The 13809-nt window shown below is 47.7% G+C and overlaps 5 protein-coding genes and 1 non-coding gene across 6 annotated transcripts; 4 read left to right on the forward strand and 2 right to left on the reverse strand.

Annotated features, from left to right (window-relative positions):
* Window positions 1-885: 885 nt before the first annotated feature.
* On the forward strand, window positions 886-2886 carry DFJ58DRAFT_892458 (Alpha/Beta hydrolase protein). Its single transcript, XM_041394779.1, has 5 exons — window positions 886-1580; window positions 1629-1836; window positions 1887-2021; window positions 2076-2192; window positions 2248-2886. The coding sequence occupies exons 1-5, from the start codon at window positions 1255-1257 to the stop codon at window positions 2470-2472; spliced, it is 1011 nt and encodes a 336-aa protein (XP_041249084.1). The 5' UTR covers window positions 886-1254; the 3' UTR covers window positions 2473-2886.
* Window positions 2887-4723, reverse strand: DFJ58DRAFT_492191 (protein arginine N-methyltransferase). The gene is made up of 10 exons (XM_041380659.1): window positions 4458-4723; window positions 4365-4390; window positions 4147-4313; window positions 4031-4094; window positions 3750-3980; window positions 3584-3699; window positions 3458-3536; window positions 3306-3405; window positions 3088-3252; window positions 2887-3002 (listed from the first exon to the last, which is right to left on the reverse strand). Exons 1-10 carry the CDS (start codon window positions 4625-4627, stop codon window positions 2996-2998), a joined length of 1125 nt encoding a protein of 374 aa, XP_041249085.1. The 5' UTR covers window positions 4628-4723; the 3' UTR covers window positions 2887-2995.
* A 298-nt stretch (window positions 4724-5021) lies between these two features.
* Window positions 5022-6061, forward strand: DFJ58DRAFT_762804 (uncharacterized protein). Its single transcript, XM_041388571.1, has 4 exons — window positions 5022-5124; window positions 5184-5250; window positions 5306-5560; window positions 5614-6061. Exons 1-4 carry the CDS (start codon window positions 5098-5100, stop codon window positions 5724-5726), a joined length of 462 nt encoding a protein of 153 aa, XP_041249086.1. The 5' UTR covers window positions 5022-5097; the 3' UTR covers window positions 5727-6061.
* A 132-nt stretch (window positions 6062-6193) lies between these two features.
* DFJ58DRAFT_t37 lies at window positions 6194-6275 on the reverse strand. The gene has a single exon. It is a non-coding gene; the product is annotated as a tRNA-Pro (tRNA).
* A 1845-nt stretch (window positions 6276-8120) lies between these two features.
* Window positions 8121-11269, forward strand: DFJ58DRAFT_677561 (pre-mRNA splicing factor component-domain-containing protein). Its single transcript, XM_041383147.1, has 8 exons — window positions 8121-8320; window positions 8381-8391; window positions 8450-8505; window positions 8559-8661; window positions 8715-8994; window positions 9044-9191; window positions 9246-9742; window positions 9795-11269. The coding sequence occupies exons 1-8, from the start codon at window positions 8296-8298 to the stop codon at window positions 11186-11188; spliced, it is 2514 nt and encodes an 837-aa protein (XP_041249087.1). The 5' UTR covers window positions 8121-8295; the 3' UTR covers window positions 11189-11269.
* A 109-nt stretch (window positions 11270-11378) lies between these two features.
* On the forward strand, window positions 11379-13585 carry DFJ58DRAFT_892468 (UV-endonuclease UvdE-domain-containing protein; the record flags this gene model as incomplete). The annotated part of the gene is made up of 7 exons (XM_041394780.1): window positions 11379-12162; window positions 12209-12284; window positions 12331-12430; window positions 12555-12917; window positions 12976-13243; window positions 13294-13374; window positions 13425-13585. Exons 1-7 carry the CDS (start codon window positions 11724-11726, stop codon window positions 13583-13585), a joined length of 1488 nt encoding a protein of 495 aa, XP_041249088.1. The 5' UTR covers window positions 11379-11723.
* Window positions 13586-13809: the final 224 nt, after the last annotated feature.

Genomic DNA, 13809 nt, shown 5'->3' on the forward strand with positions numbered 1-13809 from the left:
TGACTTGAAGCTGTCAATTCGTCCTGATCGTCTGTGAGCGCACATCGCCATCCTTCACCAACTAGCGGTCAGCTAGCAAACCCTTTCTTTCCCACGAGAAAGTACTGGTCGTTGAGCGCGGATGCCTTGGCAGTCAATACCAAGTGTCCAAAGGATTTTCCCCGTCTTCGCTGGCGTCACTTGTGCCCGACTCACCATATTATCTGATCTATTGCATCCGATTGCATGTCATGTGAGGCTCCACGCTTGCCATTCTGCGCAGTCCAACGTATGAAATTCAACTCCTTATTTGTCTTCCATGATGATTGCATTCAATGCTTTGTTGTAAACGTTGCTTAGTAACCTCATGAAGCTATCTTGTTCGGGAAGATTCTCTTTCAGTTTGCTACACAAGTCTAAACATTCAATGGAAGGGCGAGTGTCATCCAAAGATTTACCCTGAGGCCCGAGGTGCGTTACGCGTAGCTTTTCCCTATCATGGTTTGTAAAACCCGAAAGATACGCGGTGTGTAGTCGGGTAGTCGGTGTCGTTCATACCCCCTCCCTGGCACTCGCGATGGGAACTTCATTGCACCATCCCTTCCTCTTCGACTGTCAGTACTGACGCGAATGACACATTTTTTCCAACGCAGTTCGACGCGACGCCACATCCTCACATTTGAAAAAGCCGGCCCGTGCCTCCTTCGATTCATTAATAGCACAGGCCGTCTTTAGTCCCACATTTGGTGCGTTGTCATACTTATACATAACAGAAACCACCACCGTAAATTTGTGCAGATCTGCACATACCCGCCACATATACTCCCTACCGAAAGGAGAGATACACTCTAGAGCGTCGCTGACGAACAGACGGAAGAAGAGAAGGTACACTTCAATGCTAGCTACTGACAAGGGCAGAACACGCCAGTTAGGCCTACTCCACTGACCATCTTCCTTTTGCGGCCTTCCTTTTGTACCTGACTACTTCACGTGGCAGAGACGACTTCGTTTTCTCAATCCGCCATGGTATGACGAGACAATGTCCAACATAGAGTCTATGCATCATCTGAAACAGTTTTTACACGAGTCAGGCTGATTAATGCATACCGCCCAGCTTCTCCACTACATGAGTCATGATCCTGAGCGCTCCGGCTTGAGCGCACTGCTGATTTCTCCTTTTAGAACAAAACCTCTCAAATGGCTTAGTTGCTTATGTATGTTTAAAACAAAATCCACGAAACACAGCCCATTCCTACAGCTTGTGTTGATACTACCATGAACGAGAGCCTTGTCTCCAAGTACGAAGATATCGTCACCTCCAGAGGATTGACATACCACTATCTGTCCATACCAGCTGTGGACGACAAGCCCACTCTACTCTTTATCCATGGCTTTCCCTCGATCTCATACGATTGGTATCATCAGATCAACTACTTTTCTGAGAGGGGATTCGGAGTAGTAGCGCCTGACATGCTCGGATACGGCGGCACGTCTAAACCTACCGATGTGTCCTTCTTTCTGCACACCGCGATCGTGCAAGACTTGCTTGACATTCTTGATGCTGAGAAAGTCCAAAAGGCCATAGCCGTTGGGCATGACTGGTGAGATATAACTGAACGCGCACTAGCTATATTCAGAACCGTCATCAGGGGCGCACCCATAATCTCCCTCCTGTCAATGAAACACTCTGACCGTTTCTTGGGTTTCGCGTGGGTTGCCGTCACATACCAAACATATGGTCCCTTCCCTCCCATTGATGTTATCTTGGAGATGAATATTAAAGAATTCGGCCGGCCACTGTTGGGGTACTGGAAGTTTTTCGAACAAGAAAGCGCTCCCCAAATCATCGAGAAGAATGTGAGTGCTTGACCAACGTTTGGACCTCTTGTTATTGATGAGACGCAAAGCTGGAATCATTGATTTCCGTGCTTTATCCGGATGACCCAGATAGTTGGCTGACTCTGATGAATCAACCCGGGGAGATACAGGCCTTCGTCGAAAATGGAAAGACGACAAAGAGAGCCAGTTATCTCATAGACGAGGTATCTCTTATTCCTGTCAGGCTTGTCAGAATTGACTGTGTCCGTAAAATATAGCACCACTCACGCTTGTTGGAGTCACTGAGGAAAGGTGGGTTAACGAGTGCCCTGAACTGGTACCGGTGCATGCTCGGTGGTGTTAATTCTCGTATCATGGAAGGTGCGACACGATATGTAGCACATTGCTCGATACTGCATTATCTGATCTCGTTTTGTTGCGGTGACAGAGATACCAGAAGAAAATCAGTTTATCAAGAAACCCGCGTTCTTCGCGGTCGCAAAGAAAGATCACGTATGTGTGTATGATTACAGCGTACCACTTATGAAGAAATACGCGACGGGAGGTCTCAAGATGGTAGAGTTCCAAGGAGGACACTGGGTTCACTTGGAGGAACCGGAAACGTTCAACAGAGAACTCGAGGGTTGGATTCGCGATACGTTGCAACAAAGTTGAGGAACGTAGGCGGGCTGGTCACGAAGACTCATGAAGATCAACTGTATATCACAAATTCACAATCTACTCAATCCCAGCTCTCACCCAAGACGTTGTGAATTAAAGGGTGTTGCGCATGAGCGCGGGGGCGATGTGGACGAAGACAACGCCAGAATTGAACTAGCCACACATTTGAGTTCGTCAAAATGCGCGCGTTTGTTGAGGAACGAATTGAACCTTAATGACGCTGTTGCGGAATCTGTGAAATCAAGAGAGGCGATTGTTTTGGTGGTTGGCGTAACTTGCGCATGGTCAACTGACAGGTGAGATGGTGTACTCTAATGATGCAACAAACAACAGTAAGTTTGATGCAGATGTATAACACAAGAACTAAGCCAGATGGGCTGCAATGTCAGTGTATCCAAGCTAATACCTGTTGTTGTCCAATCCAGACGTCAAATTGTAGGTAAAGGATGGTATATGTGGAATGTATATGACACCGCGGTGAAGCGTGGAAAGCCATCGTTGGTGAAATGTTTGTCGATCAAGACCTATCATCGGTCAGCGTACGGTCATTATCACCACGAATCGGATTGGGGGAGAAAAGGGATGCGGCAAGAATGCAAAATCACGCACATTTTGTAATCTACTGTTGTTTCCTCTTCCTCGTCACCAACTGCATACGAAATGGCAATGTCAAGATCGCGGTTGTTCCGCTTGTTCGGTGCGCAAGAAATTCTGCCAGTGATTTCCTGCCCTCTTTTGATAGTGACTGTCGAGGGGGTGTAGAACACTGTTTGCCTGTTTAGAAGAAATAAGTACCTGAAAAATAGAAAGTTGGGTTGCAAACGTACTTCCAGTGCGTGTATTGCGCATGAGGGCCAGTTGAAAACTTGACTTTCTTATGTGTACAATCGAAGACGATGTCGAACCAAGCGAGGAACGCATGAACATCTAAAGTAGCGCGCATGAATGCTGCAATTATACCTAACGCGATTACACTTACAGTCATCGCGTGTAGCAGCGAGGCTAAAAGGTGCTGTGAAAGTCAGGTCCTCCTTTGTTGCCGTCAAGAGGTCGATTTCCTGCATGGAGTTAGACAAGTATCATCAATGACTTGGTGGCAACAAACTTTGATAACGTATGGATCGGTTACGACTGCTTTGAGTTCAACGGTATCCACCAAAGGTTCGCGGAGCGCGATGTCTTTGATACACGAGTAGTCGAAGCCATACACATTATCCCAGACTACAAATACTGTTCTCAGCCAGGCACGTATATAACACAGATATACGTACAGTTGATCTTCTCTTCTTTGTAGTCCTGATCTTCAATGGCAGCAAAAAGTAATTTTGCGGTGTCGGGGAATATCAATCCATCTGGCTTGAGGTATTTGTCTCTTGCAAGCAAGACAGTGTCTAACATAGATTCGTAGAGAAGGAAATAACCCATCCACTCTGAAATGATGATGTCGAATTGATCGATAGGAAGCTCGGCTTCCTCAAGTTTTCCCTTAACAAGGGTAATTGCTAATGCATTGTTACTAAAGACGGTATCAGCAGCATACAGTCAGACATACTGTCTTTGAAGCCGTTTGCTTCTATAATCTTTTGGGCTTGATCGATAATATTCGACATGTCGATCTTCAAAGGCATGCAGGAAATGATACGAGCAAGATAGGGGTGTGGCACTTACACCAACTACATGTGAAGCACCCGCTTTTGCAGCGAACATACTCAAGATACCAGTTCCGCAACCAACATCTAGAACTGTTTTACCCTTGAAGAGGTGACCGTTGTTTATGATCGCAGAACGATAGGATCCTGTCCGGACAGTGTCCTTGAGCATTTCCTCGTGAATACCTGTCAAGATATGTCAGAGTAATAATAACTCGAATAGATGGATCAACAAACCAAAATGCGCGTATGAATCCGCATAACTGGAAGAAGGGAAGCAAAAATTAGATATTAGAATTTCCTTGAGAAGATATGCGCAAATGTGCGAACTAGTCTCTGGAAGTCATCGAGTCCGATGTAACATCGGGGGCGATATGGTGGGTCGATGGACCTGGGTTTTCAGATGGGACATCGGAGGGGATATGGTGGGTCGATGGACCTGGGCTTTCCGATGGGACATCGGAGGTGATATGGTGGGTTGATGGTCCTGCACTTTCCATCTTCAATCGAAGCAATTGGGTGAAGCTGTGAAGCACAAAGAGTTTGTTGTTCGCAGATAAAAATTCGCCCGTTCCCACGGTAGCTAGAGATCCCAGGGGTTCTCCTGCTGACCCGTGAGAATAATTCTGATTAAACTATATAGTTGAGATTCATAGGTCGGTTGAATACTCAGGCCTAAAGGTCAGTTGCTCTCCAAGAATTATTTTTTCAATATTAATGACTTATTTATCAACGCAGCTCCCTTTAGAATACCCTCTACGTCTCCTTGTCACCGAGTCCCGACTAACTATGGAACAGCTCGTTCTAATAATAGATAGCGATGATCAAAACAAACAATGGAAAACAAATTCTGATCGGTACGGCAGCTCTATGTAGTAATACGTGACTCAGTGCCTCTGCAGCGCCGCGCTTATGTACCGCAGTGCGCAGCTTTCGAACCCATACAAAAGCCACGTAGCAGAACTTATCAATGATCATCGATCCTCAGTCAAACATGGTGAGTCCCTTTCATATATATATGTAAACTCGATGGCTCTGGTGTTAATGAACCCTCAGGTGATCAAGCATAGTGGTGTAGATAACCCGCCTTCCTACGACTACGTCGCAGCTCAGGCTAGTTCAAGTCTGTCTTCACATTCGTATTGCCCTGGATGATCAGTGGTTTACCATTATTTCAGATGTCGAACAGCAACAGCCACCTTTGATGACTGACAAGACTGCGAACCAACAAGTGCAGCTGCCTTCAGTGCCTCCCAACTCCGTGACGGCTGTCCACGGTCGTACTATGCCTATGATGCAGCAACCCATAATCCACCATTATCAGAATCCCTTGACTGGCGAGCACATCGCCTCGCTACTTCCCCCAAACCACCCAGAAATGATATGTTTGCAGGAAGGGCAACATGTTAATGAAACCAAGTTCGGCATTCTAGGTAGGCACAATCACATGCTAACGGGCAAGCAGTTGATTGGTTCCTTTCTTTAGGCATTTTGGCTGCAATAGTTTGGTTCCCATTGGGCATTGGCCTTTGCCTTCTTGACCGGAGGGTCAAGTGCAAGCGCTGCGGGGTGGTCATAGACAACGGTATTTGTGGTTAATTAGTATTGCATGCCCTCAGCCTTTCTGTTCTTTCTATTCCCGCAACGCACATGTATTCTTGCTATTCGGCGTTTCATCTCTATATCCCGGTTTCCGCATTGCTCCTATTGATGTACGGTTTTAGTGTATGGATTATTATTTGACGGACGGATATATATTAGATGCTAATTCCAACTTTGCTAAACAAGTAGATGATGAGAGTCTATATAGTCAACAACTGATCGTTTGTGCTGCAATTCTTCTTTTTCGTGAGGAGCTGAAGGACCTGAAGGACATTGTTAAAGGATTATTTGACTAGCTGGACATTGATATTCACCTTCTTTGCCACGTCTTATATAAAGTAAAACATTCAACCATAACCTGTAGTACCTCCGTCGAGAAATGTAAACCATGTACACTTAAAATAATTCTTAGGGTCCCAGCCTTGCAGCATTAATGTTGAGAACTGAGCAAAAGAAAAAAAGAAGGGCCTTGCTGGGAATCGAACCCAGGCCACTTGCAATTGTGAATCACCCAAAGCAAGTATCGTACCTCTAGACTACAAGGCCTTGACAGTTGTGCACATTTGTATACACTTGACGAGACTCACTCATTCTATTGTGTACACACTTCCCACTGTCATTGAGCGGTCCGACGTCGTTCATAAGGAGACGCTGTGGTTGCCCATCCACTCCCCCTTCCTGGCGGTATGCGCAGCTTGACATGAACGTCGACATACTACGCATGATCCACGCAATGAATTTCCTCTAGCGGACATATCCGAGTCCAAATCATCAGCCAGGCTCTTCCTAGTTTGTCCTCACCAGTGAAGAGACCCATCGAATCTTCCTTCAATGCAGAAACTCGTTCTATATCATCCAACCCCCCCAAATGCTACTCCCGACATTTCAATCGAGGAAGAACGTAAGCCTGATTATGAGCCAAAACACCTTTGGCCTGTGAAACTGGAAGATGTGGTTCGTGAAACCTACCGGAGTGAGGGTATGGTGGAAATTAAACAGTGTAGCTTGTCAAGGATGTTTGTCGGTACGTGCCAGTCGTCCTCAAGCTAGGTCTCACATTATATAGTTCCTAGACGACTTTGACAATCTACTCGCTATGCGACACTGAAAATCTGCACCAATAAACATGTCCATGCTACATCTGCTTCACATCGGTTGCAGATGTTGAGCCCATCGCAAAAGTGAACTCATCACGTCCAGGCCGTATTTGCGCGAACCGCTGTCGATTCGTTTGAGGCTAAAGGCCTGTACGGAAATCATAAATACCTCATCTATGGACTCATGCGCATTGCGGGAACCCATCTGATTGCCTCAACGTCGTCTTATTATTATTAACGACATCTGTCCGATCTTCTCAGATGGACGCTCATGTAATTTTTGTCTTGCTTTGACTATCCTGAGTGTCCGTCACCCGCACCTGCGAGCTTAATGATACGACATCGATTGTGAGTGTCCCTTACTCGATTTGAAAGGTACCACACGCGACAATATACTGGTTGGGCTCAAGAGTCTGTTTATGCTTCTCACTGATGTCCATTGCGGATGGTCTTCAGCAATGAAGCAGAGAGCCTTCAACCCAGGAGGTCCTCGTCGACCGTACCGTATATCTTTCCGGAAATGATTTTGGACTCTTCGAAACAAGCCTGGAAAACCAGTGTTTACAGATTTCGGACACTGCAGTGTTCAGGGATGCTTCGTACCTTGTTGCACACCTTATACAGCTCGAAGGGTACCGTGCCCCAGAAGTCACACTTGGCGCGCCTTGGACATACAGCGCTGACATCCGGAATCTGGGTTTGACGATAAGGTTGGAAACCGGCTGTATGGAACTGACGTCGCTGTATCACAGATATATGCAGAACCCAATCGAAGATAAAGACCAATGCGATGGATCCGATCCAGAACGTCGAGAATACAAAGAGGCTGCACATCGTGCTTAGCTCATTGGGTTCGTTGATTATCCACTTAAGGTGCTTCTTAGAGCCCTATTTTTTTGAATCTGACAGTAAGTCGTAATGAAATACATTGCCACATATAGGCTACCTGCTAACGGTGCGCCAGGATCATTCGAGCACCCACTGAACCTCATCACACAAGGCGTCACCTTGGCGGATTCTGTGGAGATACTGGAAGGTGAAGGTAAGAGGCTGTTACGTGAACCAAGATGGTGCAGTCACTGCAGTGGCTCCCAGAGAAAAGGAGTATAGCAAAGGAGTTGCTCGAAGACCCTTGGTCTGAACGGTTCGTTTGATTGCTATGTACCTTTCAGGTTGGAACTTTGTTGTCGTGCCCGTGATAGTTTAATCTTTCCTCTATTTGTATCTATTCAGTTCAAAGGTCGGGGAAGCATGGATGACGTGGTTTGAATTTTCCCACCACTCATCGCCTGATCACTTTAAAGTGCTGTTATCGTCTGACGCTGTGCCTAAGCCTCTCAACGTTCTTGATTTTTACCTCCGAGTTGTTCAGCTTACTAAGCTACTGCAAAAGGAATCACATTACTGGCAATCGTTAATTCTGAGTAAACAGTGAACACTTGTACAGAAGCACCCGTCCACCACCAGCCATGGTTCGAATTATCATCAAAGGAGGCAAGTAAATCTATCCAGGCTTTTTGACGCACGTTAATTGTAACCTTGTAAATTAATCAGGTGTTTGGAAGGTACATTGCAACTTCAGTTCGAGTATCGCCGGAATCCGAATCTGACACACTCATCCAGAACACTGAGGACGAAGTTCTCAAGGCTGCAATAGCCAAGTACGGGAAGAATCAATGGTGAGTTGTCCATTCATTGTCAGCCGCCTCGCTCTGGTACTAAGCATCACCAGGGCGCGTATATCGTCGTTGCTGGTCCGGAAGACCCCCAAACAATGTAAAGCGCGGTGGTACGAGTGGCTAGATCCGTCTATCAAGAAGACGGAATGGTCAAAGGTGTGTGTCGTAGACCTCTGTTTTGGTGCTGAAATCTGTAATGTACTACCCAGACCGAGGATGAAAAGTTGATGCACCTCGCAAAAATCATGCCCACACAATGGCGGACAATAGCTCCCGCAGTGGGTCGCACAGCTACGCAATGTCTTGAACGATATCAGAAGTTGTTGGATGAGGCTGAGGCGAAGGAGAACGAGGAGTTGGGGCTGACGGGACCAGCGGGAGAGTCGGCGCCGAGTGCAGACGACATCAGGCGCCTGCGACCAGGAGAGATTGATCCTGACCCTGAAACCAAGCCCGCACGTCCTGACCCTATTGACATGGACGAAGATGGTGCGTCTTCTTCTGCTCGGGAGCGTTTTTTTGCTGATTCTGCATACAGAGAAGGAAATGTTGTCCGAAGCCCGTGCTCGTCTCGCAAATACGCAGGGCAAGAAAGCTAAGCGAAAGGCTCGTGAACGTCAGCTCGAAGAAGCAAGACGACTTGCAGTTTTGCAGAAAAAGCGTGAGCTGAAGGCTGCTGGAATCATGTGCGTCGATTTATCTACTTTGTGCTATGACCTTCCTCATGTGATATGCTTTAGTATGCGACATAAAACGAAAAATAAGGGTATGGACTACAATGCTGACATTCCCTTTGAAAAGAAGCCGGCAGCGGGCTTCTACGACACGTCGGAAGAACAGGCACGCATTACCTCTGCGCCAGTAGGCCAATCTCTCCGCCGTCTGGAAAACAAACGCAAGCCTGATGAAGAAGAAGCTGAACGAAGGAAGCGACAACGTCGCGCAGCAGAGGCTAAGGGCGAGAACGATGGCCATCAAACAAAATTCATTGCCGCTCGTGATGCACAGATACAGAAGTTGAAAGAGGCGGAGAGCATTGGCCGGCGACGGAAGCTTGTGTTGCCGAACGCTCAGGTTGGGGAGGCGGAGCTGGAGGACATCGTCAAGATCGGGCAGACAGGGGAGAATGCCAAGGCATTGGTTGGTGGCGGAAGCGAGGCAACTGCGAAGCTTTTGAGTGACTACGAGGGGCTAGAGGGCGCAAGGATGGCACGAACACCTCGTACTGCACCCCAACGTGAGTCTTCTTTAGTTTTCACTTCCATCGCGGCGACTGAGCTATATCATAGAGGATAATGTCATGTTGGAAGCACGCAATTTACGGAACATGACCATGGCACAGACACCTTTGTTGGGAGATGAGAACACCCCCCTTCATGTCGGGCCAGGGGGAGGAACTGGTTTCGAAAGCGCCACTCCTCGGCATCAAGTTGCTTTTACCCCAAATCCTCTCGCAACTCCTATGCATGGCGGCCCAGGTGACGTTTCTGCAACGCCGCGAGATGGTGCATCGTGGGGCGCAACCCCACTGCGGACGCCTATGCGTGATACTCTCAGCATCAATCCCGCTACAGGCATGCCAGTTGGCGAGACACCACGCGACCTCCGGTTGCGCTCCGACTCTGCCAAGCGTGCTTTGAAGGCCGGATTCATGAGTCTTCCAAAGCCTGAAAACAACTTCGAACTTTTGGTTCCCGAAGATGAAGACGAAGACGATGGCTCCACGGGTCCGATATCAGAGGAAGATGCTGCCGAACGGGATGCACGCTTGAAGCGGATGCGCGAAGAGGAGGAGAGAAAAGCTTTAGCAAGACGGACACAGGCTGTTGCCCGTGGTCTACCTCGTCCTGCACGGGTCGACGTGGAGCAGCTGAGGGGGAACTTGAATGCTGGGGAAGAAGATGACGACATGGCCGAGGTCAGAAGACTTCTCAATTCAGAGATGGTGGATCTCCTGCTGCACGACTCGATAGTACATCCTCTCCCTGGCACGAATATTCCTGGTGGCACGCCGTCAACTTATCAGATACCGCCAGATGATGACCTCGCTGCTGCTAAAGCCCAGATCCATCTTGAACTTGCCTCATCAATAGGCTTCCCTGATGCTAACGAAGCCCAGGTCAAGGAGGGACTGTCAACGCTGTCGAGCAGCGAAGAGATTGATGGGAGTCCGTCTTGGGCAAGTATCCGTCAGCAGCTTGCTTTCGATACCGCTTCAAGAACTTGGGTAGAACCCAGCAGCCTATCCCCGGAAGCCAGGATAGCCGGTTATACCACACTGCTCGAGGAGTGTCGTGGAGAAATGTCGAAAGAGGCCAGCAAAGCCAGCAAGGCCGAGAAGAAGCTCGACATTACCCTTGGTGGATATCAAGCACGTTCAAAAGCTCTTTCCAAACGTGTTACTGAAGCCTTCGATGAGCTCGCGCGAACGAAAGTGGACTATGAGAGCTTCGCTCGGCTCAGTATCAACGAGGCTGCAGCTGGACCACGGAGATTGGAGGCGCTGAGTGAGGAGGTGGGTGCCCTATCGCGGAGAGAACGGCTGTTGCAGGAGCGGTATGCGGAGCTTGATCGTGAGCGTCGGGATGCAGAATCCAGGGTTGCTGTACTGGAGGAGAAAATCATGGTGGAAGCAGAGGCACTCAATGAAGCAGCTCTCGCTGAGATGGAAGCAAGCGGATGATTCATTCTCGAGTGTTTTTATGCAACTATGTATCATTGTGCCTTTACACTAGTACTTATCCCATTTTTCTTTTGAGAGTTATGAATACTCGCAGTTGTTTTCTCGCTTCAATAAGTCAATTGCAACTGGCTACCCTTGGCACGAAATGATGTCACGTCACATGGCTTCAAGTGAGTCACGCTAACAGGTTTCAACGATCCCCTATGATGAGTGTACGAGACAAGATTTCACAAATGCCCGCAAACTTTGCTCTGTCACCTGCAGCAATAGTTGAAGGACTATCATCATTTTTTTCTGCCTTAACCCAGGGACTAAACTGAGCTTTATACATCCTGAAGCAAGATTCTGAACCGAACCAGCCTGTAGCAGGGCCGGGGGTGCAGTCACGGTCGTACTGGCCCTATTTACTCACTCTTCAAGAGCCGTTGTTCCTCGGTTTAGAACAATCCGTTCTGCTACTTCTTTGTCCTCGACATTCGGTCATCTTACGCAGACTTTGGCATATCCATCCATCTTCCTAGCTTATCCTCAGATCATGGAAGTCACCGCTGCAGAGCTTCATACTGGGCGGACTCTTAGGCCAAGAGCTGAGAAGATGCCAAAGATGGTGACATCTGCAACGAAACAATATTGCGACGAATTGGACTCAAACCCCTTGGAGGAAGAGGACAGAATGAAGATTCCGAAACCTCGTCATAAGACTGTCCTACTAAACAACAAGAAAGCGGCGCGTAAGAGAGACACGAAAGCAGCGACTTGCCCTGATCCTGATGAAGATTTTCCATTGCCCAAGATAAAGGGACCGTCCAAGGGAACGGGAACAAAGAACCAAAAAGCTCGACTTATAAATGATGATGCAGAGTTTTTTGATGGCCAGCCTCCAAAGAAGAAACGTAAGCGTGCTCCTAAAACAGAGCCTGTATATGCCATTCCAGAGGTCGAGAGAAAGGAGACCACGTTTCGTGGGCGTCTGGGTAGGTGAATTGGCTTATGAGATTGGATCCTTCTCATATTTTCCAGGGTATGCCTGCTTGAACACCATTTTACGCAATAAGAAACCTGCAGATGAGGCGGTATTCTGCTCGCGGACCTGTCGGTAAGCGTGTGTAATCTGTATTTTGGCATTTACTTAAGCACATCAGCATTGCTACTATCAAAAAAAACGGCATAGAGTGGGTCAAGGACCTTGGTCGACGAAATGTCGAAGATATGCTCAAGATTATTGAGTGGAACGAAGAAAACGTATGCTCCAATGTCTTAACACACCTGTGGTGACTCACTGTCCATCCACTTAGAATATACGCTTTATGAGACTGTGCATTCATTCTTGTTACAGCAATGTAAAACACTGAATCCTTGTCCCCAGATCATCCGAAATGTTCCCATTTGCATCCCACGAACTTTTGGATATTCTCTAGACTATTGTGCCCCCGCCCTAGCTGAGGTCGGCGCCCTAGCAAACAAATATGGCCACCGACTCACGGTTCATCCGGGTCAATTTACTCAGTTGGGTTCCCCTAGGGATTCAGTGGTCAAAGCCAGCATTCGTGAGCTTGAGTACCATGCGCAGATGCTCAACCTCATGGGTATTGGACCTGATGGCGTCATGATTATCCACGGAGGAGGAGTCTACGGTGACAAAGAGGCAGCGCTCGCCAGGATTCGCAAGACAGTTGAGGAAGACCTTCCTAAGGACGTCAGAGATCGTTTAGTTTTAGAAAATGATGAGGTCAACCTTACTTCATTGCGGATGATACTTTATTTGCTAATCCCTTCTGTCCCCTCAGCTTTGTTATAATGCTGCAGATCTGCTGCCGATATGCGAAGAGTTGGACATCCCACTTGTGTTCGACCATCATCACGACGTACTCAATCCATCTCCTGATCTCACTCCCTCCGAGATTATTGCACGTACGAATGTTATTTTCGCCAGGCGTGGCATCAAGCCTAAGCAGCACTTAAGCGAACCTCGTGAAGGCGCCGTCACCGTCATGGAACGTAGAGCGCATGCAGATAGATGTCAGAGGCTACCAGAAGCCCTACCAGATGATATGGGTGCGTCAGGACACTTTTAACATGGAACTACGAAGTTCATGTTAACACAGATTTGATGATCGAGGCAAAAGACAAGGAGCAAGCAGTTCTTCATTTATATCGTCTATACAATCTACAGCCCGTTATTCATGGTGTGTGCCATGTGAAGTTCACCTTTTTATATCTTATGGAAGTCACCTAGCATCACTTCGACCCCCCGCTAGCATTCAAACTAAAGAAACCAAGGGCCCCAAGTCACACAGAAAGACCGGCCCCAACAAGGATTCTTTTGAGGGAGCACTCGCACTAGACGCCGATGCAAACCTTGATGCCCTTGGGTTGGGTGTTGGCACAGAAGAATGAAGATGACTGTGGGGTTCCTACGAATCGCAATTTTGGGAGAATTTTGTCGAGTAATTTTCCCTGTTGCAGTTGAGCACACCATCATCCACTGGCACGCTGTCGGTTTCCTATTGTACAGTGTAGATATTCAGAAATCACCTCTCATGCGCAGGAATGCCAGATAGCTCGAACTTGCCGAACAAGTCGATCCTGGGGGTTCTTTGACAAAAATTTAACCATGGTTG

This window comes from Suillus subalutaceus (assembly GCF_016647625.1).
Source record: "Suillus subalutaceus strain FC151 chromosome Unknown DFJ58scaffold_9, whole genome shotgun sequence".
Lineage (NCBI taxonomy): Eukaryota > Fungi > Basidiomycota > Agaricomycetes > Boletales > Suillaceae > Suillus > Suillus subalutaceus.

What these genes read in the sequence shown, in the direction of transcription:
- DFJ58DRAFT_492191 (XM_041380659.1), bottom strand. Translation starts at nt 4,627, where the DNA reads ATGGAAAGTGCAGGACCATCAACCCACCATATCACCTCCGATGTCCCA. An exon ending in CGCTGCTACACGCGATGACT is followed by an intron (nt 3,406 to 3,457) that starts GTAAGTGTAATC and finishes GCGCTACTTTAG; the next exon opens with ATGTTCATGCGTTCCTCGCT. An exon ending in GCGCAATACACGCACTGGAA is followed by an intron (nt 3,253 to 3,305) that starts GTACGTTTGCAA and finishes TCTTCTAAACAG; the next exon opens with GCAAACAGTGTTCTACACCC.
- DFJ58DRAFT_677561 (XM_041383147.1), top strand. Translation starts at nt 8,296, where the DNA reads ATGGTTCGAATTATCATCAAAGGAG. An exon ending in AGAAGACGGAATGGTCAAAG is followed by an intron (nt 8,662 to 8,714) that starts GTGTGTGTCGTA and finishes TGTACTACCCAG; the next exon opens with ACCGAGGATGAAAAGTTGAT. An exon ending in TATTGACATGGACGAAGATG is followed by an intron (nt 8,995 to 9,043) that starts GTGCGTCTTCTT and finishes TTCTGCATACAG; the next exon opens with AGAAGGAAATGTTGTCCGAA.
- DFJ58DRAFT_762804 (XM_041388571.1), top strand. Translation starts at nt 5,098, where the DNA reads ATGATCATCGATCCTCAGTCAAACATG. An exon ending in TCGATCCTCAGTCAAACATG is followed by an intron (nt 5,125 to 5,183) that starts GTGAGTCCCTTT and finishes ATGAACCCTCAG; the next exon opens with GTGATCAAGCATAGTGGTGT. An exon ending in CGCAGCTCAGGCTAGTTCAA is followed by an intron (nt 5,251 to 5,305) that starts GTCTGTCTTCAC and finishes CCATTATTTCAG; the next exon opens with ATGTCGAACAGCAACAGCCA.
- DFJ58DRAFT_892458 (XM_041394779.1), top strand. Translation starts at nt 1,255, where the DNA reads ATGAACGAGAGCCTTGTCTCCAAGTACGAAGATATCGTCACCTCCAGA. An exon ending in CCCAAATCATCGAGAAGAAT is followed by an intron (nt 1,837 to 1,886) that starts GTGAGTGCTTGA and finishes TGAGACGCAAAG; the next exon opens with CTGGAATCATTGATTTCCGT. An exon ending in CCAGTTATCTCATAGACGAG is followed by an intron (nt 2,022 to 2,075) that starts GTATCTCTTATT and finishes CGTAAAATATAG; the next exon opens with CACCACTCACGCTTGTTGGA.